The sequence below is a fragment of the Schistocerca piceifrons genome, chromosome 7, assembly GCF_021461385.2.
Source record: "Schistocerca piceifrons isolate TAMUIC-IGC-003096 chromosome 7, iqSchPice1.1, whole genome shotgun sequence".
Lineage (NCBI taxonomy): Eukaryota > Metazoa > Arthropoda > Insecta > Orthoptera > Acrididae > Schistocerca > Schistocerca piceifrons.
The window spans coordinates 354,426,463-354,452,578 of record NC_060144.1 but is presented as its reverse complement, the minus strand read 5'-3'; the positions used below and the strand labels follow the sequence as shown (position 1 = coordinate 354,452,578).

The window sequence follows — 26,116 nt, the reverse complement described above, 5'->3', positions numbered from 1 at the left end:
AAGTTAGTGATTACCCTACGGCACATGTCTTCCATAATTTCACTGCAAGGTTGAAGAAGTAGTCTTCTGAGCTCCAGTAAATCACATGGATGTTTCAGGAAAATTTTTTCCTTTAGGTACCCCCAAAGAAAAAAGTCACATGGATTGAGGTCTGGATTATTGGGGGGCCAATTTTGTCCATCATTGAAGCGACCTGGAAACCTGAGTGAAATGATCCGCATGTCGAAATGCTTGTGTAAAAACTCCAACACAGTGTTTGCAGTATGTGGCCTAGCTCCATCTTGCATGAACCACTGCTTGTTGAAGGGCAAGGCAGTAGCAAGAAGCTGTGGAATGAAGCTATTGCGAAGCATGCTCAAATAACGCTCACTGTTCACAGTTTCTTCAAAGAAAAAGGATCCAATAAGTCCGTGACTGGAAATTGCTGCCCACGCTGTAATCCTCGGAGCATAATGTTGTCATTCATGAAGCACTTGCGGGTTTTCAGTGGCCCAAAAGCATACATTTTGTTTGTTAACCACACCGTCTAAATGAAAATGCGCTTTGTCTGAAAACCAAACGTTGTTGAGAGTTTGTTCCCTATCCTCCGCCCACTGAGCAAGCAGTAGTCTCTGTTGCTTGTGTTCTTCAGTGAGCTTCTGTGCACGGGTCATCTGGTATGGGTACATACGGAGGTCACTTTTAAGAATGCGTTGAACGGAATGTCTGGATATTCCCAGTTGCACTGCTGCCTTTCTACATGATTTCCCGGTACTTCTCTGTACAGCAACTCGTACCGCTTCAATATTCTCCAGCAAACAAACAGGCTTAAGCCAAGGTCACTTCGCTCCTAATACTATTCCTTCCTGTACAAATTTATCGTACAGCCTGTGGATGGTCTTCTTGCAAGGGATCCAACATGTGTTAAACTGTTGTCGAAAACACCTCTGAATCACAACAAGGCTTTTCGTTTCATGAAAAAGTTACACAATTGCCGATCGTTGCTGTGTCGTCAGTCTTCCATTGTCAGCCATTGCTGCTTACAAGTCTCCTAGCGGCAGTATCGTGAATTACATGTCATTTCGTAACTCATTTGTTTTTCCAAGCTCTGCTGGTACTGCTGTAGAGATCCCAGTGGGATATCTAACGTGCGTCGTAAATTGTGAAAGAAACAATTGGTAACACATTTTGTGCGTCACCCTGTAGAAGGCTACAGTGATGTGACTGGGAGAGTGAATTGGGAGATAGGCATTCCACTACTGGCTGCTGCTTTAAATTAATGGGGGCCTCATTTCATGGTCCTGTCAAAAGCAAAAAACTATTGCATTGAGTACCATAGAGGCTGAGCATATGGCGCTATCTTACACCACACAGGAAGCGTTGTGGCTAAGAACATTAATATGTGAAATAAAATCCAATTTAATTGTGGAACCTAAAACGATTTTCTGTGACAATAAAGGAGCCATTAACCCAGTAAAAAGTGTCACTAGTGCTAAGACAAAACATAGTGATATAAGGCACCATTTTATTCAGGACCACATAGAGCGACAGAAAATCACCGTGGACAACCTGCGCACAGAAGACATGTTAGCTGACCTTCTGACTGAACCCTTGGACAAAGAGAAGTTTGAAAAGATTGTGGGGCCCTTTGGTGTGTCTTGTGAAGGCAAACCACAAAATACATGTTCAAAGGGAGGTGTTGGAATTGTGTGAAAAATAAATTTCATGTGAGTCGGCGGAAAAGTGCATCATGTGAAATATAATAGACCTCTCTGAAGTTATTGTACGCTCTGAGTTTTATGTGTGTAATATAATGTTCCTTGGTTGTTGTGTTCGATGTATTTTACCTGGAAATGCCAATATAGTTACTGCCACCAAATGTGTTTTACTCACTATTATTTATTCAACTGTGTCGACTCTAATAATATGGGACGATTTGTGTGGAATTTGTAATTAAATTTGCTGTTTTTCCCAGTGTGCTCAAATCCAGTGTCATATTCCTTTGAAAAAACGAAATTATCACTCAAACAATGGAAACTCCAGGTTGGAATATCAACAATGTAGGGAAGAGATAGATTGCTACTCACTGTAAAGATGACACGTTAAGTTGCAGACACGCACAAAGAAAAGGTACTTAACACTGTATCTTTTGGCCAGAGCCTTTGCCAGAAAAGGAAACACATACATGTGAGTCACACAAGCAAGCACACCTCATATGTGTTTGTTTCGTTTTTTGAAGAAGGCTTTGGCTGAAACTTACTGTAAAAGTCTGTTCTCATTGTGCTTGTGTGCAACTCAACCTGTCATCTTTACAGTTAGTAGCACACTATCTTTTCCTTATGTCATTAACTCTCATTCAAAATTTGCCACAGAAATGTGACCATCCAAGCTATAATAGGTAAACATTTGGCACAAAAATATTGAGTTGAAATCTCAGTACATACATTAAACATTAATGCATGGAAAAAAATAACAGATACTACATTTTTTATTGAGCTGCTGTGTCAGTGGATATCAGATGTTTGTCATTCATTTGTTGATGGTCACTGCCCACTTTACCTGTGTGAAGATGCAACAGGTGAATACATGGCATAGTCAGCTGCTTCTTCTGACTTCTGTCAATTCAGCAACTCCTGACAACCATTTTGCAAAGGATCGTCATACAAAGGCCTTGAAGTAAGATGAAGTAACTCCAAGAGCTGCATCTTTCTTAACCAAAATGTAAATGATGGATAGCTCATTTCTTGAGAATATTATGAAAAGGATAAACTGTTACTCACCAAACAGCGGAGGTGTTGAGCCGCAGACAGGCACAACAAAACACAACACATTCACACAAACACAACTCTCACACTCATGAACACAGTCTCTGATTGCCTGGACCTGCCAGCCAAAGACTGGTCTTGTGTGCAAGCTGCCTATGTGTGTGTGTGTGTGTGTGTGTGTGTGTGTGTGTGTGTGTGTGTGTGTGTGTGTGTGTGTGTGTGTGTGTGCGTGCGTGCGCGCGCGCGCTTTTATATTTTGGGAGAAGGCCTTCTGAGCAAAAGCTTACATGTTTAGTTGTCTTTCTGTTGTGCATGTCTGCGGCTCAGCATCTCTGCTATATGGTGAGTAGCAGTCTATCCTTTTCATAATATTCCATCCTGCATTTTCTATTGTTTGACAGCTGAATTCTTTGTAGATCTACCTGCTTATTGCATCTATTCAGTCCCCCCCACCCCCTTGCAGACACACACGAGGAGTTGTATTTGTTTCAAAACACTCTAAAAATGAAGCTACTTCCGTTTTTGTAGCAAACCTTTCAATTTGTATTTTCATTTGAATCAGTATAAGGACTTCGTCATAGATAAAATTTAAAGCAGCAGCCAGTAGTGGAATGCCTATCTCCCAATTCACTCTCCCAGTCTCCCAGTCACATCACTGTAGCCTTCTACAGGGTGACGCACAAAATGTGTTACCAATTGTTTCTTTCACAATTTACGACGCACGTTAGATATCCCACTGGGATCTCTACAGCAGTACCAGCAGAGCTTGGAAAAACAAATGAGTTACGAAATGACATGTAATTCACGATACTGCCGCTAGGAGACTTGTAAGCAGCAATGGCTGACAATGGAAGACTGACAACACAGCAACGATCGGCAATTGTGTAACTTTTTCATGAAACGAAAAGCCTTGTTGTGATTCAGAGGTGTTTTCGACAACAGTTTAACACATGTTGGATCCCTTGCAAGAAGACCATCCACAGGCTGTACGATAAATTTGTACAGGAAGGAATAGTATTAGAAGCGAAGTGACCTTGGCTTAAGCCTGTTTGTTTGCTGGAGAATATTGAAGCGGTACGAGTTGCTGTACAGAGAAGTACCGGGAAATCATGTAGAAAGGCAGCAGTGCAACTGGGAATATCCAGACATTCCGTTCAACGCATTCTTAAAAGTGACCTCCGTATGTACCCATACCATATGACCTGTGCACAGAAGCTCACTGAAGAACACAAGCAACAGAGACTACTGCTTGCTCAGTGGGCGGAGGATAGGGAACAAACTCTCAACAATGTTTGGTTTTGAATGGAATCAAATTTGTACATGTAGTGTGTCCTTGTTGATGGAACCGTAGTGCAGTAACCGCATAATCATGTAATTGTTGCTGTGCATTAGTAATACCAGAAAAACTATGATAGTGCTCTTGATACATACATTTGGGTTTTTAAAATCTGTATTAGTAAACTTCGTAGATTTTAAAATCTCATTAAATTTTTGTACTTCTACAGTAATATAAACTTCTGACATCTCTTGACAGGTCATTCAGACAATGTAAAAGCTCTTGTTGTCAATCGTGATGGGTCTCAGTGTATATCAGGAAGTTCTGATGGAACAATTAAATTATGGTCTCTGGCACAACAGCGATGTTTGACCACTTTAAGAATACATGAAGAGGGTGTATGGGCTCTTCTGGTAAGTGTGGATTCAGTCTATCAAGCTTTCGTGTATGAGATAGATATTTTGTTGCTATGTTTAAGCCTTAAAGAAAGGAAATAAGTAGAATTTACATCCCTTCTTACAAGAGGACCACACCTACTTGTCATCATCGGTTTAATCCAAACTTATACTATATCCAGGGTTCGGTCAGAAATGAAAGTGATGGAAGTGGGTCTCGAGTCCCTGTGTGGAAACGGTTTTTGTTTTCAATTTTTATGTTACTTACACTGCAAACAAACTGAAATAATGCTAAACAAGTAAATATATTATGTTTATTAATATTTTCATAAAAAGTGTGAAAAGGGAAGGCAAAGGAAAATTTGAGATCACTAATAAATTTTGAAAGGGATTGTAAGGCACACACGAAAACTTTGTATAATGAAATTAATGACCTTTATTATTTTACAGTTGATGATTTAGATGTGCTGGGGAAGCAGTAATTTTCTTGGCATCTTACACATATTATGAATGCCACATTTTTATATTGACATGGTTGTTTTAAAGTTTCTGTACAAAAACAAATGTGGTTTACATTCATGGAAGGTTCCCTCTCATTCCACAAAATGGCAGTAACCCATGTGCCGTGCATCATTTCGCCAAATGTTGGCAAGGATAGTTTTTGTTGTACAGTGCAATGTATTTTGATGCAGTATTCTGGAGACATCATTTCTTTTTCTTTCTCGATGAGATAAGAGCAGTTGTGAAGTTTTCATCTCTAATTATTTAGCTGACTGTAAATATAGACACCACACTGTTGCATGCAGTGTGCGTTGGGGGGGGGGGGGGGGGGGTCACTTTAATACTGCACGATGGCTATCCTTCTTCATGTTGAAAACTCTCATCATATGATTGTGCACTTGTTTTTTCTGCACACAGGTCAGTTAACAGAAAGGATTTGTTCTCTTACTCATAGGGTTGCACCAAATTATGTGTATTAGATATTGAGCACTGTCTCAATTTATTTGCAGTGTAAGTAAAGTAAAAATAGTAAATTAAAAAAAGTTTCCACATAGGGTGTGATTCCATGACTCTCAGATTACCATTCCGTACTCTTTCTGTTGCACTAACCGCTTTGTAGAAAATACAGTAAGTGGCTCATGTCTCACCCAACCAGCACTGAAATGTCATTTTTTCTAAATGCTTCGCCATCGGGTGTTTACACTTCTGTCCTTTAATTTCTGGACAAGCCCTGCATATGACACAAGCTTGGATGAAATCAGAGGTGATGAGTAGGCATGGTCTCCTTGTAAATGTTGTACAGGTCGCTCATAAAGAAAAATAGAATTAAGATGGGGTAGAAATTTTTTTTTAACTCATTCGCATGTTTGGGAAGATTGGAAAACCAAGTCTTGTGAACAAAATTTATGTTCTCTAAACTTTCTGTAGTCAAAAAACTTCGAAAATTTCGAACTTACTCAGTTTTTTCAAAAATTTCTCTTTTTTTCCTTCTACCGCTTAGACTCCTGTTTCCATTTTAAAAGAACACAAAATGCTCTGTAAATTTGATTGTTACAATGTTTCCTGCACCAAATACAAAGAGCGCTACAGTTCATTAAAAAATAACATTTTTTAAAAAAAATTTGCTCAAAATGGCAAAAACCTGGTTCTTGAGCACAGTTATTTCAATATCTGTTTATATAGTAGAAATATATTACATATTGAAACTGAATACCTCAATTTGCAGTATTCAGTTACTCTGTGTGCAGTCAGATGATTTCTGGGCATCCATCTGTTGATTCATACATCAGTAGTTGAAGTTAAGCTCCAGGACATCTCAGCCCTGACTCATTCACATTTATTAAACTACATCATTTATGTTATATATATTAACCAAACATTGACAGAAAGTTGAACTATTATTAGTTAAAGTAGGCAATCCGGAATAGGAAACTAATTGTACTAGTATAAAGGAACCATGCATTGTGAATGAATCATAGGTAGCTTTATTATAATTAAAAAGGTATTAATATTTACTAGCACTTCCTATCATCATTTCTGGATGTGTAATACTTCTGACAGTCTGCTTCAATCATTGGCTCACTTGAGGTTTTGGAAGTCATCGCTCCTGCGAAGCGCAGCTCGCCCTTTTTTCACATGATATCTTGTGAACCATGGATGAAGGGTATCAGACGGATGCCGTGTTCCTTGACTTCCGGAAAACGTTTGACTTGGTGCCCCACGGCAGACTCCTAACTAAGGTATGAGCATGTGGGATTGGTTCCCAAGTGTGTGAGTGGCTCGGACTTCTTAAGTGATAGAGCCCAGTGTGTTGTCCTCGATGGTGAGTGTTCATCGGTGGTGAGGGTATCCTGTGGAGTGCCCCAGGGGAGTGTGGTGGGTCCGCTGTTATTTTCTATCTACATAAATGATCTTTTGGATGGGGTGGATAGCAATGTGTGGCTGTTTGCTGATGATGCTGTGGTGTACGGGAAGGTGTCGTCGTTGAGTGACTGTAGGAGGACACAAGATGACTTGAACAGGATTTGTGATTGGTGTAAAGAGTGGCAGCTAACTCTAAATATAGACAAATGTAAATTAATGCAGATGAATAGGAAAAAGAATCCTGTAATGTTTGAATACTCCATTAGTAGTGTAGCGCTTGACACAGTCACGTTGATTAAATATTTGGGCGTAACATTGCAGAGCGATATGATGTGGGACAAGCATGTAATGGCAGTTGTTGGGAAGATGGATAGTTGTCTTCGGTTCATTGGTAGAATTTTGGAAGATGTGGTTCATCTGTAAAGGAGACCGCTTATAAAACACTAATACGACCTATTCTTGAATACTGCTCGAGTGTTTGGGATCCCTATCAGGTCGGATTGAGGGAGGACATAGAAGCAATTCAGAGGTGGGCTGCTAGATTTGTTACTGGTAGGTTTGATCATCATGCGAGTGTTATGGAAATGCTTCAGGAACTCGGGTGGGAGTCTCTGGAGGAAAGGAGGCATTCTTTTCGTGAATCGCTACTGAGAAAATTTAGAAAACCAGCATTTGAGGCTAACTGCTGTACAATTTTACTGCCGCCAACTTATATTTCGCAGAAAGACCACAAAGATAAGATAAGAGAGGTTAGGGCTCGTACAGAGGCATATAGGCAGTTATTTTTCGTTCGTTCTGTTTGGGAGTGAAACAGGGAGAGGAGATGATAGTTGTGGTATGAGGTACCCTCCGCCATGCACCATATGGTGGATTGCGGGGTATGTATGTAGATGTAGAGGTGGATATGTGAGTCGCTTCCAATGTTTTCATGGGCCAAGTTCCATATTGTCACTGAAGTGCCTTTGGTAGTATAATCAGGACAAGTAGATCAAATGGATCTCAGGTAAATCTGTTCTTCCGGTAGTGGGTCAGCGGCTTCCAGTTCATAGATTTTGACATCTGTTTCCTTAATAATTTCCGTAGAATCTATTTCTTGTTCACTTTCTTCACATAAAAATTCTGGCACTTTTCACAGTTGCATCTGCTGCAGTACTTGCAAATAAAAGAACATTTCGAACTTGCTTTCGGCAAGAGCATGCTCTGCCGCAGTGTGAAGATCTGCCTCAGGAGCTGGAGCTAGTCTTTTAACAACAGGCCTCGGACCTTGGTTACTTTGAGCCTAGCTCCAATTCTCAGAAGGTTTCCAGTTTTTCATCCACAGCAGACTTGGCAAATAGCTGATACCGCAAATCGTCTAGCATCTGGAAACTGCTGGCACATGTGCTGTACAATGCGATAACAAACTTGTTCTCCAATTGTTATTATAAGAGATGATCAAAATGTTACCATTTGAGGGTGTTTCTGCAGAGTATGTGCAGTGTACTGTGACTCCGATGTGGGTATATAAGCACCAACATGTAGGCAAGGAATCAGTGTGGGTTTCATGTATTTCCAACATGCATGCTAATGTTGACATTTTTACCAAATGCATCCAAGCAGGACCAACATGCTGCTGTTCTTTTCTTGGCTGCCAAAGCACAAACATCAGTAGACATCCATTGGAGAATGAAGAATTTGTATGGGGCTGCATGTCCAAAACTTCTGTTCTGGAGTGGTGCTGCTGCTGCTGCTACTGTATGATGATACTCGTCCACATATTGCGAATATTGTAATGCAGAAATTTGTTAACTCAAGTGGGAGACACTTGAGCATCCACCCTATGCTCCTGATCCCCCCCCCCCCCCCAAACAATTACCACACCTTTGGCCCCTTAAAAAAGCCCTTTAAGAGTCAATAATTCCTGTCAGATGTAGATGTGCAGTAAGCAATTACAGACTTCTTCACACTACAGGATGTTTATCTTCAACTTGGTGCATTTGTGGGTTCATTGCCTCAGTGCTCATTGTGATTATGTCTGATTGGCGTATCTGTTCTGGACTGTAGGGCCTTCACATGTAAACTTTTAGATCGCCCCTTATATTTCTTCATCGGCAGTATCTGGTTTCTTGAAAGTGGCAAATGCTGTGTTTAGGTGTTCATATTTCTTAATAATGCCAAAAAACTTCATTTTTTTCTTGTCCAAAATAACAGATGTTGTTTCACTTCCACTAATGGCATGAGTGAACAGCATGTGTTCATTGTTGAATTTGTAAGATGCATTACAAAATTACTTGTCTTCTGCCCTACTTCTTACTGGCCTTAGAAAAAATAAGTTTTTGATACCTTGTCTTCAACCAGTTATGAACACATCATCTTCTCCCATGATGACCACACTTCCAAAAGTGTTGGTTCTTGAAATGGCAGATGTGACAGTTATAAAATCAGCTTCTTCTTGTGTATGGACCACCTCAGTGCGAAACTCTCGATATTCCTTTTTAAGAAGTGTGATCAAGCAGTAGTGTCATTTGTAGTAGTACGGTGCAAATGAGTTCACATCCTTCACTAGAGCAGAGGTGTTTTGGAATGCGGATTTTGTTCCTTTTTGCATGCCTTTTTCTGAAAATAGAGACATTGGATAAGGAGCAAGTTCATATTTCGTAAAGGCTTTTAATTCCCCTTCACTTTGTGTAATCAATCAGATCCTTTGGAAAATAATTAAAGGAACAACAGGAGTAACTTTAGTGCTCCCAGATTTTGTAGTATTGACCACAGAAAGAAAAGTCACAACCTTATCTTTTCTATAAAACTTTGTATTCTGGAAATAGTTACCAACTATTCTTTCCATTCCTTCCTCCTGCCTCTTCGTGATGCTTATGACAATTAACATTCTCTGCTCCAACACCACTGCTGATAGCCATGGTAAAATCACTTTCAGGGAAAGTAGAATGAGCTGAAAACCAACCACGCAGCTTATGCAAACCTATACCACTTCGATCATTGCGACATTTTCTTGCATCTGGATGTTTGGAGAGGAAAGGTCAATATTTTACACAGTGATAGTATAAGTAATTCTGAACAAAAAATATTATATGAACATAGGTCCACAAATGCTTCATTAGAGAGGTGTGAGTACTGAAAGCAACTTTAATTCTGCAAAATTGATGTGCACAATGTGAATGTATATACAATACAACTGGACCATAACGTGATTTTCTTGAAAACAATCTTACAGAGAAGTACAGTTATGTTACACATTTTTACATAATGTTTATTTATTTTGTGTTTAGTACATAATGCATTACAATGTGCATGTTATATGCATTCGTTTGATAAAGACGTACCACATCTTTTACAAACGGCTTTAACACTTATTGTAAAGATGTACAGTTCACAGAACAGGTTCAAATATCCCACCATGAATGTCAATGCACTTTTGCACTCTAGCGATAACAAGTTGTGTTGCTTGTTCAATTGCCTGTAGTTGGTTCCTAATCAATTCAGAAGAGTCCATTATGCGACAAAGCAGTTCATCTCGTGTATTTACCTTCACTTCGTGCACCTCTGATTTCATCCAACCCCATAAATAGAAATCTAAAGGTGTAAGATTAGGTGATCTTGGAGGCCAGTTAATTGCACCACTATGGTCAATCCAGCAATTAGGGTAGGTGCAGTTTAGATGGTCCCTCACACATAAGGTAACATGTGGAGGGGCACCATCATGTTGAAAGTACATTCCAGTTCGCTTGGCTAAAGAATCATCTTCCAGAAAAGAATTTTCCAAAACATACAGGTACCTCTTTCCCGTCAATCACTGATTGATAATAAATGGACCTATCAAAAGGTTACCGATCATGTCGCACCAAACATTTATGGCAAAACAGACTTGGAAATTGCTATCTACTGAAGCATGTGTATTTTCCCATGACCATCGATGATTATAGCGTGTGTTGTTTATTCCATGTCGTGTAAACTGGGCTTTGTCAGTGAATAGTATGTATAGAAGTAAATGACTATTCTCAATTACCCAGTCACAGAATTGAAGTCGTTGGGCATTGTTGCCATTGTGGAGATTTTGGACACGCTGTATGTGAAATAGATACAGGTTTTCCGCATGTAATGTTTCCCATACATGTGTCTGTGGGACGTTCATATGCAGGGACATTCTTCGTTTGCTCATACCGGGACTTTGCTCAACACTTGCAATAATTTCTTCCCATTCTTGCATAGTTCGTTAACGTGCACGCTCGGACGAAAAATGTCTACTTGGAAGAGAGCCTGTTGCATGCAAAGTGATAAACACCCTGTGATCAGGTAATCGTCGAGTCAGAAAGTGCCTGTGATATTCTTCTCTTGCAGCGATAACACTACTGTCGCAGAAGCCATAAACCTACACTGTATCTGCATACTCCTCATTACTGTAGACTTGTGGCATTGTTTAGCAGCACTAGTACGAACACAGTTAACACCATGCACTACACAGCTAACCGACCCGTCGACGGTACACTACACAATGCGCAAACAACGGATGAGTTTACTCCGTACTATATACGTCATATGACCATAATACATGGTAGGTTGCATAGCGTAAACGTGGCATGTACCCGTGCATCGTTTGCAAGAAAATCATGTTATGATCCAGTTTTATTGCATATATGTTCACGTTGTGCACACCAATTTTGCAGAATTAAAGTTCCTTTCAATACCCACCCCTAGCGAAGCATTTGCAGACCTACGTTCATATAAAATTTTTTGTTCAGAATTACTTATACTGTCACTATCCTCAAACACCTAGTATGTGCTGACCATGCAGAAAAGTTTTTTTGGCAAAGTGTAACACTCTTCGCATTAAGTGTAGGAAAAAATTATACTGATCAAATCTGTAGGGAATTTTGTGCTCTTTTAAAAAGGAAATAAGATACCAAAGCATTAGGAGCACAAGAAACTGAGATTTCTCTTAAAAGAACTGAAAAAAGCCCAAAACTTCCCAAGTTTTTTGAGTATAGAAAGTTTAACCAACATAAATTTTGTTGGCATAATTTTCCATTCTTCCCAAACATATGAATGAGTGAAAAAATCTTCTAATCCACCTGTTATAAGGTATAGGCTTTTGTTCTGACAATTTAACTGGACTCTTTGCAATACATAGAGGTTCTTATGGATGTAAGAGTTGCTGTTAAGTTTTCTATGTCTGTCCCCATACTTTTGCTTCTTTTCTTTTTTAAGGAGACGTAGCAATCTGTTGATAAACTTCTCTGAATGGAACCATTAAACGCTAGTGGCTTGGCTGCTAAGTTCAGTCCCTTTAGTTGCAACATTTATCTAGATTGAGAATTAAGTTGTATTGGACCTATAACCAAAATCTTTCTGCATTTGTCAGATTTAAAGTAAATGTCCTCTGCCTCTCATTCAATTAAGATCCAGCTCTTTATCAAACTCTAATTCTGTCACAGCTTTCTTTGTGAACATTTCCCATTTGATTGTTGTTATTCATCTAATACATATGCCTACGGCCATGCAGTAGCAGCACAAGAGATAAGTTTTGAACATGTTGAAAGGAAGCTGTCCCAATCCTAAAAGACCTCGTTAACTACTACTGAGACAACCAGTTAAAACCTAATCCATCAAAAACCCAAGTATGTGCCTTCAACCTAAAAAAGATAGATGCCAGAATAAAATTGCAGATGACTTTGAAAGACTTTTAGAAAATAGCACTATGCTCAAATATTTAGGAGTCACCTTTGATTGAACATTAACCTACAGAATCCACTGCTTGAATACCAAAAGAAAGGTATCAGCAAGAAATAATGTAATGTGGTAATTTGCTAGCACAACTTGGGGGACCCAGCCTCATGTTATGAAAACATTAGCCTTAGCTTACTGTTAACCTGCAGCAGAATTTGCCAGTTATCTCAGACAGGTGGACATTGCAGTAAATGAGACTTGCAGAATCATCACAGGCTGCCTGAAGTCAACTGCACTCCAAAATGTGTACTGTCTAGCTAGTATCCCATTCCCGTACATCCAGTGGAAATCTACTGCCTGACTAGAAAAAAATGAAGCAGTAAATCCAGATATCCATTTTCTGTATGGGTACTCACCAGCAACTGCCCATTATTTTCAATAATCATTTTTTAAATGTTGTGGAGAAAATAGGATATAGATCTTCACTAGAAGAGTCAAGGCTACTAATAGAAGAGGCCATACCTGTGCAGTTTGAAACAACTGTAATTCCACCAACCTCTCCCTCTGATATCAATAAAATAATAAACTCACTGAAAAGTAAAAGCTCTTACGGAATTGATGGCATTTCCAGCAAGGTACTTAAAGCTTGTTCCCCATAGATAAGTAGGATTCTCAGCCACGACTGAAATATGCCATTGTAAAACCATTGCATAAAAAGGGGGATACCTCAGATGTCAACAATTACCACCCAATCTCTCTTCTGACAGCTCTATAAAAATTTTTGAGAAAGTAATGTATTCAAGAGTAGCCTCCCATATTTGTAAAAATAAAGTACTAACAAAATGTCAGTTTGGTTTTCAGAAAGGCTTTTCAACGGAAAATGCTATATATGCTTTCACTGATCAAATATTAAATGCTCTGAATAACCGGATATCACCCATTGGTATTTTTTGTGATCTCTCAAAGGCCTTTGATTGTGTAAATCATGGAATTCTTTTAAATAAGCTAAATCATTATGGTTTGAGTGCGGCAGTGCACAAATGGTTTAATTCATACTTAACTGGAAGAATGCAGAAAGTTGAAATAAGTGGTTCATGTAATATTAAAACAACAGCTGATTCCTCAAACTGGGGAGCTATCAAGTACGGGGTCCCACGGGGTTCGGTCTTAGGTCCTTTACTGTTCTTGATATACACTAATGACTTACCATTCCAGATTGATGAAGATGCAAAGTTAGTTCTTTTTGCTGATGATACAAGTATAGTAATAACATCCAAAAACCAAGAACTAAGTTATGTAATTGTAAATGATGTTTTTCACAAAATTATTAAGTGGTTCTGAGGAAACAGACTCTCTTTAAATTTTGATAAAACACAGTATATACAGTTCCGTACAGTAAATGGCACAACTCCAGTATTAATATAGACTTTGAACAGAAATCTGTAGCTAAGGTAGAATTTTCAAAATATTTAGGTGTGTCCATTGATGAGAGGTTGAACACATTGATGGTCTGCTGAAACGTCTGAGTTCAGCTACGTATGCTATTAGGGTTATTGCAAATTTTAGTGATAAGAATCTCAGTAAATTAGCTTACTATGCCTACTTTCATTCACTGCTTTCGTATGGCATCATATTTTGCGGTAATTCATCGTTGAGTAGAAAAGTATTCATTGCTCAAAAACGTGTAATCAGAATAATTGCTGGAGCCCACCCACGGTCATCCTGCAGACATCTATTTAAGGATCTAGGGATCCTCACAGTAACCTCACAGTATATATATTCACTTATGAAATTTGTTGTTAATAATCCAACCCACTTCAAAAGTAATAGCAGTGTGCATAGCTATAACACGAGGAGAAAGGATGATCTTCACTATGCAGGGTTAAATCTGACTTTGGCACAGAAAGGGGTAAATTATGCTGCCACAAAAGTCTTTGGCACAGAAAGGGGTAAATTATGCTGCCACAAAAGTCTTTGGTCACCTACCAAACAGCATCAAAAGCCTGACAGATAGCCACCTAACGTTTAAAAAGAAATTAAAAGAATTTCTAGATGACAACTCCTTCTACTCATTGGCTGAATTTTTAGATATAAATTAAGGGGGGAAAAAAACTTAAACATTAGTGTCATGCAATATTTTGTGTAATGTAATATCTTGTACAGACATCTTTTATTAACCTGACATGTTCCACATCATTACGAAGTGTTGTATTCATGATCTATGGGACAAGTATTAATCTACTCTAATCTCCAATCAAATCAAGACAAAGTTTCCTCCGTACTACAGAAACCCTCACTGAACAACCTTTAGCATTTAGACTAAATTCCTGATGTAACAGAGACTGCAGCATCACATAGTGGATGACACCATATGAGAACTTACCTTCTGGCTATGAAGAAAGCTGGCAGAAATGGAAAATGATCAAGAGGCTATGATCTGAAACTAGCATATATAAGATCACCCTTAAGAAGTGGGGATTTTCTTGTGACACTGCTCTGTGTGAATATGGAGAAAAGCAACCTTCATCTCCTCAACTGCTAACTGTATCCAACTACCTACTCCCTAAAAGAATTGATGGCAGCAACCCATGAAGCATGTTATGTGGCCAAATATCGGTATTGCAGCATTTAAAATGTATGTTATTATGTAACATCTGTTCATAGAAAGCTGGTTATGCTTATAGAACCAAATTGAAATTACCTATGTTTTGGTTTGATATATGATTTATGTTTTTTGACATGATGAAATAAATAAATGGTTCCCAATTCCTGTCTTTTTGTTGACACACATGAAAAGACCTGGTCTGATGTAGATGGTATGATGGAAGTATTTCTCTCCTGTGTGGACTGCTATACCATTTCTGGTAGCTGTCCGATAATGCATTCAGTATTACTTCACATGACAATTTGTCTTATGTGCCATTAATGTAAGCATAATTTTTCTAGTCATTATTATGCAAACTAAAAAAAATGTTCGAGCCTCTCTCTTTACTTTATTTGTATGATTTTTCTTGAAAAGATCTTAATTACAAATTCATAATTTTGAAGTAATTTAGTTTTAAGTATATATTTTGAGCAAAGGTTATCTTTGCATTTTAGTTTGAAAGAATACTGGAGAGTAAGTAAAGATATTAATTAGGATTTTACATTTGCATACATACTCCACAGACACAGTATGGTGTGTGGCAGTTGGTACCTTGTACCAGGACTAGTCACTTCCTTTTCTTTATGACTCACAATTTTTATCTTGTTTTTTATTATTATTGTTGTCATTTCTCATGGGATGAGGAACAAAGAAGACTTTTTCAGAAGAAGTGTGTTACTGCCTAGCAGTATTGGATTACAAATGCAATAAGAGTAAAAGCTATCATCAATCCAAAGATTGTTGTGAACATCTGGTGGAGGTGGTATGCTGTTGACTTCCTCCGTTTGAACTGATGTACCCAGCCAGTTATAGGAGGATCTACAGTTGAATGTGGTTTCAGAACCACAATTTAACTCAGCATTTTTCACATCAGTGAACATTATCAGAGGTGAAAGAAGTGATAAGTGACAGATAAAAATCCTAGGACTGAACCCAAGACCTTTTCATTTGCAATCGGACACTTTGCCACTGAGCCAACATCAGTAAAAGATCAGAATAAAATCACAAAATGGCTAGCAGAACAGTGAGATATTAAGGACCCAATGAACATTTTCAAGAAATTGGTTCTACATCAAATTCCTTACTTTGGTAACAAATTTTAAAATAGGTGGGAAATTAAAAAGTGGCCAACAGCAGTGGATATAATTACATGGACAAAGAAAAAGGTGGAATAATAGTGTTTACATAATGTTGCAAGCCAGATATGTTAGTGCCCGTTCCGCTGACCTGATGTTTTAAAAAATTAAAAATGTACTGAAGTGTAGAAAAAATAGAACAGTTGTTAAGAAATATTTGATGACTTGGTAAAAAGATAAGACTCCATGCAGTGATAAAAAGTTGGTGGAATGATCACACATACGAGGGGCATTTGAAAAGTCCATGCAAAGTTCGAGAGATGGCACCACCGGCTCATCTTGAGGTCATGTTTAGTTAGTAGCATCTTTGGAAAGAACGCACACCAAGTTTCAGCCATATTGGTCTATTTCTTTGTGTTTGGTATTTGTGTGAATCAAGGAAGTCGCGTGATTGTCACAAAATGGATGGAAAAGAATTTCGTGTGGTGATTAATATTACTTTATGAAAGGCAAAACGCCTCAGGAGACTAAAGAGAAACTTGATAAACATCATGGTGACTCTGCACCTTCGATTAGAACAGTTAAGCTTCGTTCCATCAATGTGGATGAAACATGGATACATTACTATACTCCTGAGACCAAAGAACAATCTAAACAATGGGTTACCAAGGGAGAATCTGCACCAAAAGAGGTAAAGACCATTCCTTCAGTCGGAAAGGTTATGGTGACTGTCTTTTGGGATTCGCAAAGGGTAAAACTATTACAGGTGCATATTATTCATCGTTATTGGACAGTTTGAAAACCGAGCTGCAAGAAAAAGGCCAGCTATTGGACAGTGCATCAGCTTACACCTCAGCAGTTGTGGTCGCAAAATTATTGGAAATGTGATTCCAACTCGTTCCACATACCCCCTATTCTCCAGACTTGGCTCCCTCAGACTACTATTTGTTCCCCAATTTGAAGAAATGGCTGGCAGGTCAAAGATTTTATTCAAACGAGGAGATGATTGCAGAAACTGATAGCTATTTTGCAGACTAGTACAATTCCTATTATTCGGAAGGGATCAACAAATTAAAACAGCATTGGACGAAGTGTATAAGACTAAAAGGAGACCGTGTTGAAAAATAAAAAAGGTTTTTATTTTTGCACCGACTTTTCAAACACCCCTCCTATAAAAACACAGATAGAAGAATGTTTTAAGGAAACTGAGGATGATCAGTGAAGTGTCTCGAAGAACTTGTAGCAATATATAAGATTTTCAGTATTCAAGGCTTTTGCATAAAATATCAGCCAAGAAGAAATAAAGACAATATGGAGGAAAATGAAAATATATAAAGTGGTGAAATCAGAATGAAATTCCATTTGAATTTTGAAGACTGTTGGCCTAGGAATGAAGGAATTAATTTAGAAACATGTGATGCAGATTTATAAAGAAGAGTAATTCCAAGATGGTCAGAGGCAAAACATAATCGTTGGCTCATGTGCCAGAGTGAACCAATAACAAATTGAATTTTCTGATATATTCAGCTCTTAAAGTGAAACCAAATAAGAAGGAAAAAGTCATTGAGATAGTGAAGATAGAAAATTTGCAGGTCATGAAAAAAAATTTAAATTACAGAGAAGTATAGTAAAAATTGGTCACTCACTGGAAACTCCAGCTCTCTGAGTAGCACGTGGTGATTTCTTGTAAAAATCATGTGGATATGGGGAAAGAAGAACAACGTTGACTCAATGTCTTTCTTCTCTTCACTTGTAATTGGTTTTTCTCTGTTGTATTTGAGGTTCAGGGTCATGTTTGTTAAAGTCAGCTGGCCAACACCTAACTCACTTAGTAAAACTTACATCATGGTATTCCACATCCTCAGTGAGTGTATGCTTAAACTGCATTGCATTTGGATTCTGTTTTCTGATTGTGGTGTATTGTTATGATCATCAAATTTCCTTTTTCTTAAATCCGGTGTTACAGAGCTCAAGAAGTAATCACTTTCAGTTTCCACTACATCAAACATTTGCATTTCATTCTGTATGTGTTGAGAAAGTTCTAGATTTCATGTGGATGGTAAATGTATTTGTTGCATGTCATCTTGCTCACAGTGTCACTGAAATCAGTGTCATCGGGCAGATGATTGTGGCCTAGTATTAAAAATTTTTGAGCAGAGTCTTTAATATGCTGTGCATGACCTAGAACTTTCATATGAGAGTGGCTATGAGTTTGATAATTCTGTGTTGCTTACCACATGAAGTCTGACTAAATAACTGCAGTTTCTTTTGTAAGATTACCATTTAAGCATTTCAGAAGACAGGATCCTATCTGATCAAGCCATCAGCATTTTGTCCCCTCATACCAGAGGTTCATAATTACTTTGGATGTACCCAAATCGTGGATGCCCAAATGGAAACCAGACAGTTGACATTTATGGTGTAAAACACCAGTGGGAACTTTATGGAGTTCGTCTTTTATAGATAAAACACAAGCACGCTGCATTCACGATTTATTGCCTTTCCTTCATCTTTTTGCTGTGTTTCCCTTGAAATGTCAGCTTGTCAAAAATAAATTTCTTTTTCCAATTGTATATCTATGAGGGCCTTCATATTTTCATGAGTTTTTGTAAAGTGTACTTTGAAACTTTGTTTTAATTTTAAATATTTGACATTATTTGTATGTGCCTTTGTGTGTTGATTTAAATGCAAGATTGAACTCAGTAGTGTAAGCTGTGTCACGTAACAATTTTGACACAATCTCAAATTCTGCATTTTCTGCTATCAGTTGCTCTTTATGCAATCCATACATCAAGTGTAAATTGAGATTGTAGGGTGGTAAACACTTCCTATAGAGAATGGTGTATTTCTTCTTCTGAAATTTGTTACGTGGCTCATGTCTACCTCCTTTGTCTGGTAATTCACCAGTCTTCAGTTTCAGAAGAGCTCTCTGCACCTTCATCCTATCAGTACAGTGTTCAGAAACATATCATTGCAAACTGTCACACTGCATGATGTCATTGGAATGAAGTAATATTGAATAAAATATTGTTGATGATTCTTCTACATTTGATGATGATGGTGATTGGTTTGTGAGGCACTCAACTGTGCAGTCATCAGTGCCAATACAAAGTCCCAATTTTTACAAGTCCATTTTTTTTCACAATCCAATCTAGCCACTTGTCACAAATGATGATCATGATGATGATGAAGACAACACAAACACCCAGTCCCCGGGCAGAGAAAATCCCCAAGCTGGCTGGGAATCGAATGCGGGACCCCGTGATCCAGAGGCAGCAATGCTAGCCACTAGACCACGTGCTGTGGACTCTACATTTGATATTATATCCTTCAGAAGGAATGACTCTACAGACTCCAATCAAAATTGTTGGTGTTTCATACATTCCATCATTTTAATACATGAAATACATGACAAAAAGTATTTGTACAGCAGTGAGACAATTTTTAAAATTTGCGTCAGCATGCACAGCAATATTTCTTAAAAACATTTCCCATTGATGGTTGCCTTGTCAGTTATGTGTGTGATTTTGTGCTACCTTTCCTACACAACTTCTTTTTGGTTTTATTGTATCTTACAAAATATGAAATAGTACTTTTCTAATGTAGATCTACAGCACATATGTTCTTCACTTACAGACTCACAAATCCAACTCAGTATCAAGTTACAAAAGACTTGAAGACAGGTTTATATTCCAATCGATGATATACTAAAGTGAACTAGCTACGTTCTTTGACAGTGATGATGTCAGTGTCTGACAGCTGTAATAATCACTCAGAAACACATCTTTATGGACGACTGAGTATTATACTACAAAGTTCTCACTTCAACTCCCTAATAGCGGCATAGGACACCCTTTTGTAGTTAGTTCATATATGGCCAAAACTTCATATAATTGAAAACATTTGATGCCTTTTTTTAAATGAAGTTTATGTAGTTTAAATAACAAAACATTCCTTCATTACCTGACAGACCAGAGGATGCCATATGTTCATCACTAGAAATGCAATCAGTGTCAGCATCACTGTTGTTTGACTCGTGTGAACTTTCGTCACTGTATTTAGTTCGCTTCTGCACTGGAGGTAACTGTAGGTTTGACATACATCAGAAGCGTCAACATGAAAACATCTCTCATTAGCTACCCATTGTTAGGTACGTTTTTGCCATATGGACATTTACAGTATTCTTCTTTGATTTCCAAAATGTTTCAAAAAGAAAGCAGTTTACAATAGTGTGGCACATGTAAGACAACAAAATTCACTTGATAAAACGTAATATGTTTGAAATGAGGTTGAATACAAAATTGTCAGCCAGTGTTAATATAGAGCTGCAAACTCAAAATCAAAACAGTTCCTAGATGTGATGTACAAACAAAAAAGTTTTTATAAGGCAGTTGTAAGGAATGGTTTCTGTTGAAGTGGGGAAGATATGTGCCAGTTCCATAGCAAAAAGTGTGAAATGGAGGTGGAGAAAGAGGAATTATGTTCCTGAATGCTGAAATGTTGATTTTGTTGTATTGATGCACACTGAGTTGTATAAGTTACAGTGAAAAATCATCACAGGTTAAGGAAAAGCCAGCCGCCAGGGGCTCGGCATTCATTTGCCGGGTACGGGCTTGGCAACTCCGCGGTTCCTGAGCTGGGGACTGGTAAGCACCACCAGTCCCCTGTCACCATAAGCTCTGGACATGCTTGAGCGACCGTCGTGCATTGCGGCGGTGGAACATTGTGTGTCTTGTGGAGTGGGGATCTTGGTTTGACCACCCGGTTCGCGAGGATGGAATAAACCTCTAAAAAAACCTCAGTGTCTAGGTGTGTTATGCACTGATGGGATGCATGGCTGTTGAGGTGGAACAGTCGTTAGCGGGCAACCTCTGGGGAACCTGCCAAACCTCAGTTGTATTAGGCTTACTAAGGCACACAGGGATCTGTCTGAGTGGACATCTATTTCCCTAGCTACTCGTGGGACTGAAATGGATCCTCTGAAATTTTCTTCGCCTCTTCCCAGCGGAAAGGTAGGTACCAACACCCAGTCCAACAAGAGGGCTCATGTAGCCAATCCTCCTGACTCAGGAGCAAAATCTAAGGGTATCATGTCTAGTAACAGAACACATGCTGGCAATCAGAATGTGTTTTTATTCGTTAAAAGGAAAGAGGGCATCTTCCAGAAAGTTTCACCTTTCTATATTCAAAGGGGGCTAGAGGGCATTACTGGATGTTTAAAATCTGTTAAGCAATTGCGTAATGGAACACTGTTGGTAAACCACTAGTTCCCAACAAGCTAAGAATCTGCTGAGCTCGCATTCCCTTGGGAAATATGCCATCGCAGCTGAGATGCACACCACCTAGAATTACAGCAAAGGTGTTGTGAAATGCAGGGATCTGGTGGACCTTCCCAAAGAGGAACTGAAAGATAAGCGGCCTCCAGAAGGAATAGTTGATATGCAAAATATCATGAAGAGGGTGGATGGGGTTCTTGTTAAGTCCGACTCCTTTATCCTGATGTTTAATAATACAAAACTCCCTGAGCATATTAAGGCAGGTTTCCTTCCCGTGTGTGTGTGCAGCCTTATGTACCTAACCCAATGTGGTGTTTCAAATGCCAGCACTTTGGGCATACTCTTGGGTGTTGTGGAGAAGCTACTTGTGGCAAGTGCGGTCAGGCCACACACAAAGGTGTCCATTGTTAATCTCCATTGAAGTGTGTGAACTGCTCTGGACCTCACCCTGTCAGGAGTCAGGACTGCAGTGTGTATCTGGAAGTATGGAAGATACAGGAGCTTAAAACTAAGGAAGCGTATCCACTATACTGAGGCAAAAAACTATAAAGCCATGCTGCCCCTGTGTTTTGCTACCTCCTTCACTTCAGTTGTTAGATGGCCCGTACAGAAAGCTGGTACTGCTACACAAACGGAGGTGACTAGTGTCAGCACAAGTAACTGCGTGTGTCCATGCACCTGTGCTGCTGCAGTCGTTTCTAAGCCTGTCCCTCCTCCAAGAACTTCAGAGAAAGCTATGGTTGCTGACATTGTGGAGCTCCCTGCCTCTCCAAAGGTTCTGTCTGGTACGCTGTCCAATACTGCCACACCCACAACTGCAGTTGTGGCTGCAAAGTCTACCCAGAGAAAAAAATCCAAGGCAAAATGTCCAACACCGGTGGAATCGGGCAGAAAGCAGCCTGACAATGACGACATCGACCTCTCGCTCCAAAACTGAGCCTCCACCCCCCCACCCCCTACCCCCCACCCCCGATAGATGGCTCCCATTATACAGTGGAACATGAATGGGTTCAGTACACACATGGAGGAACTGAAACTCCTAGCGCAACAATGCCCTCTGTGCTTGTGTTTGCGGGAAACGCATTTAAAAGCATATGATGCCCCTGCACTACAGGGCTATATGCTGTATTGCAAGGATAACGTGACTGGGGAAAGCACCAAAGGAGGCGTTGCTGTGTTTGTCAATAATGGGCACCACTCCTCTGCTCTTCCCCTGAATACCAGCCTGCAAGCAGTTGCAGTTGAAATTTCTGCATGTCAGAGGCTTGCAGTTCGTTCTCTTTATTTACCTGCTCTGGATGCAGTAGACTCCGAGGCTCTCACAGATCTTACTGCACAACTCCCCCGACCATTTCTTTTCCTGGGAGACTTCAGTGCTCATCACGTCCTGTGGGGCTCAGCATCTACCTGCCGTCAGGGTTGCGTTTTGGAGAGCCTCCTGACATCTCGAGAGCTGTGCATCCTAAACGCTGGTACTCCGACTCATTTCTGTGCTGCTACTGGGTTATTCTCGGCCATCGACCTATCTCTCTGCTCTCCAGCCTCTGCCGACTCTGGTCACTGGGAGGTCATTGACAACCTTCATTCCAGCGACCACTTCCCAATCCGCCTTCGGCTACTCGATGGTGTGTTGCTGGGACAGAAGCCACCAACATGGATGATTGGCTGGGCTAACTGGACACTGTTCGGCCAGTTGGCTGTGTTTGGACACTGTGACAGCGTCCAGGAATGAGTGGATCACATCATGCATGTGATCTATCACACTGCTGAACATCCATACCAAAGTCTTTTGGCCCTTTTCAGAGGTGATTGGAGGATTTCTGGTAAACACAGCTGTTTACTGATAGCAGAAATGCTGAAACAGGGGTGTCTCCAAACAGCACCTAAAGAAATTGCTCAGACACTGGCCGAGCATTTTGCACAAACTGCTGGCAATACAAGCCAGGATCTAGTGTTTTGTCGCTACCGTGCAACTTTGAAGAGGGAAAGGTTGAATTTAGGTCAAACAGTTCTGAGGCCTACAGCTCCCCTTTCTCTATTTGGGAGCTCGAATCAGCAGTGACTGAGGCTTCTGACACTGCATGCAGTCTCGACTACATCCAGTACTGCATGCTTCAACATTTGCCAGCGGCATCAAAGGAGATCCTCCTCGAATGTTTTAATCTAATATGGCAGACAGGTGTCTTTCCCAACTCATGGAGGGAGGCAATTCTAATCCCACTCCTCAAACCAGGAAAGGCCCACACAAGTCCCAGTAAGTATCGGAGTATCGCCTTGACGAGCTGTGTAGGAAAGACCCTGGAATGGAAGGTTAACCATCCTCTGGTCTGGCTGTTGGAGACCAGGCAACTCCTTAGCCACACTCAGTGTGGGTTCTGAAAATTTCAGTCCAACCTAACAATTCTAGAGGCGGCTATTCAGCAGACTTTTCCCCCATCAGCATCACTGTCGGCATATTCTTTTATATCAGTAAGGCATACTATACTACTTGGAGACACTGTATTCTCACACAACTGCATCAATGGGGCTTTCATGGTCACCTCCCCATTTTCGTATGGTCTTTCCTGTCTCAGCAGTTTTTTAGGACCCAAGTTGGTGGCACACTGTCTAGCTGATTTGAGAAGGAGAATGGTGTCCCTCAGGGAAGTGTTTTAAGCTTTACCCTCTTTGCCATAGCCGTCAACAGTATCACATCTACAGTAAGGAGTCCTGTACATTGCTCCTTATTTGTAGACGGTTTTGCTGTTTTCTGTTCCTCCTCCAGTGTTGCAACTGCGAGCAGTCAGTTGCAACTTACAGTGAGGTGGTTAGAGGAGTGGGCTGCAAAAGCGGGTTTTCAGTTTTCTGCCGATAAATGTGTGTGTGTTCATTTTAATCATTCTCGTTGTCTTTTTAATTTGCCTGCCTTGAATATGGGGGACACTATCCTCCATTTTAGAGACACAGTGCAGTTTCTGGGCTTCATTTTTTTACTCCAGATTGTCATGGTTGCCACACCCACACCTGTGAAACTTAAAAGCCAGAACCCTGAAGGCACTGAACATCCTCAAGTGCCTCAGCCACAGATCTTGAGGAGTGGATAGGGTGCGTCTCCTCCAGTTTTATCGAGCTTTTGCGCATTCATGGCTGGACTACGGGAGCACGGTGTATGGGTCAGCGATGCCCTCTTATTTCTGGATCCTTCATGGTGTCCACCATGCAGGGATTCGACTGGCCACGGGTGCTTATCGGCCCAGTCTCATACCCAGCCTCTGTGCTGAGGCCGGGGAACCAACGCTTACCACTCGGCAGCAGCTCCTCCTGGTGGACCAGGCCTAGAAGTTTCTTGCAGCTCCAACTTCACCTGCTCACCATATTGCTGCTCATTCGCCTGTGGACCGTCTTTTTTCCCACTGTCCCCGAGCCATGATGCTGTTTGGGATCCCCATGCAATGTGTGTTGGAGTCCCTCGGTGTGGAGCCTGTACGGCCCCAAATCCAGGGTTTTAACCACCTGCCACTCTGGTTACTGGAGAGGCCAGGAGTTATTTTAGATTTGATGTGGTACAAGAGAGACTGCACTCCTGCTTATGTTTTTAATGCAACATTTTCTGCCATTTTATCTCAGCACCATGACTATGTAGCTGTTTTTACAGATGGGTTGAAACGGGGATTCTGTTGGTTGCTCTGTTGTTTTCCCGGATCATATCTTCAAGGTCCGATTGCCTCAAGCGTTTACTGTCGTTGATGCAGAATTGTCTATAACCTTGCAGGCACTGGAGCAGATGAGATGCTCTTCCTGTCCTAAATTTCTTGTCCCGATTCACTGAGTGCCCTTCACTCTTTGCAACTTTTGTATCCTGCACTTAAAATGGTCCAGACCATCCAGGATGCCCTCCTCCAACTACAATGACTGGGTAAGGAGGTGGCTTTCTGCTGGGTTCCAGGGCACGTTGGCATTGCTGGGAATGAAAGGCCAGATCTCGCAACCAAGGAGACATGTCTCGACTCACAAGTATTTCGTGCGCCATCCCCCTGCACACACTCGCCTCACTGTTGAGCCCAGCAGTCTTGTGTCATTGGGAGGATGAGTGGCTGGACATGACCGACAATAACCTCCGTTTAGTCAAGCCCACAACGCATGTGTGGTGTACTTCCTTCCAGCCACATAGACGGGACGAGGTTCTCCTCACTCGTCTTCACATTGGCCACAGTCCCATGATGCATGGCTTCTTGCTTCAGTGAGAGGACCCTCCAATGTGTGGTGCTTGTGGTGTCCAGATCACTGTTCGCCACATTTTATTGGATTGCGTTTTATTTTCTGACCAGCGGGATGCAGCTGACTTGATGGCAGATCTACCGTCTCTTTTAGGAAATAATCAAATGAAAGTGATTAAAGTTTTAAAGTTCTGTGACTTGTCCAATGTTTTTACCAAGATTTTAGGGAGAGGGTCTCAATTTGTTCACAAGGTGACTAGCTCGCCCATATTTTACGTAAGCGGCCAGCCAGTGACAATTTCCTGTGGCATGCTTGACGCTCCTTTCACATTTTACTTACGTTTTATTCTCTTATACAGCATTTTTCATCTTTCCCACTTTCTTTGCGTGTATGCTACCATTTTACTAATTTTATTCTTATTCGTTTCTTTTAATGTGTGTCAGGGCGCTGATAACCTCAGTGTTGAGCGCCTGTAAGCCCCAA

The 26,116-nt window shown here is 40.3% G+C and overlaps 1 protein-coding gene across 1 annotated transcript in view; it reads left to right on the top strand.

The window, feature by feature from the left end:
* Positions 1-26,116, top strand: part of LOC124804770 (WD repeat-containing protein 48-like) — a 162,473-nt gene that overhangs the window by 75,107 nt on the left and 61,250 nt on the right. The window contains exon 5 of the mRNA XM_047265088.1: positions 4,279-4,433. Coding sequence (XP_047121044.1) covers positions 4,279-4,433 — 155 coding nt within the window. The remainder of the gene's footprint in view (positions 1-4,278; positions 4,434-26,116) is intronic.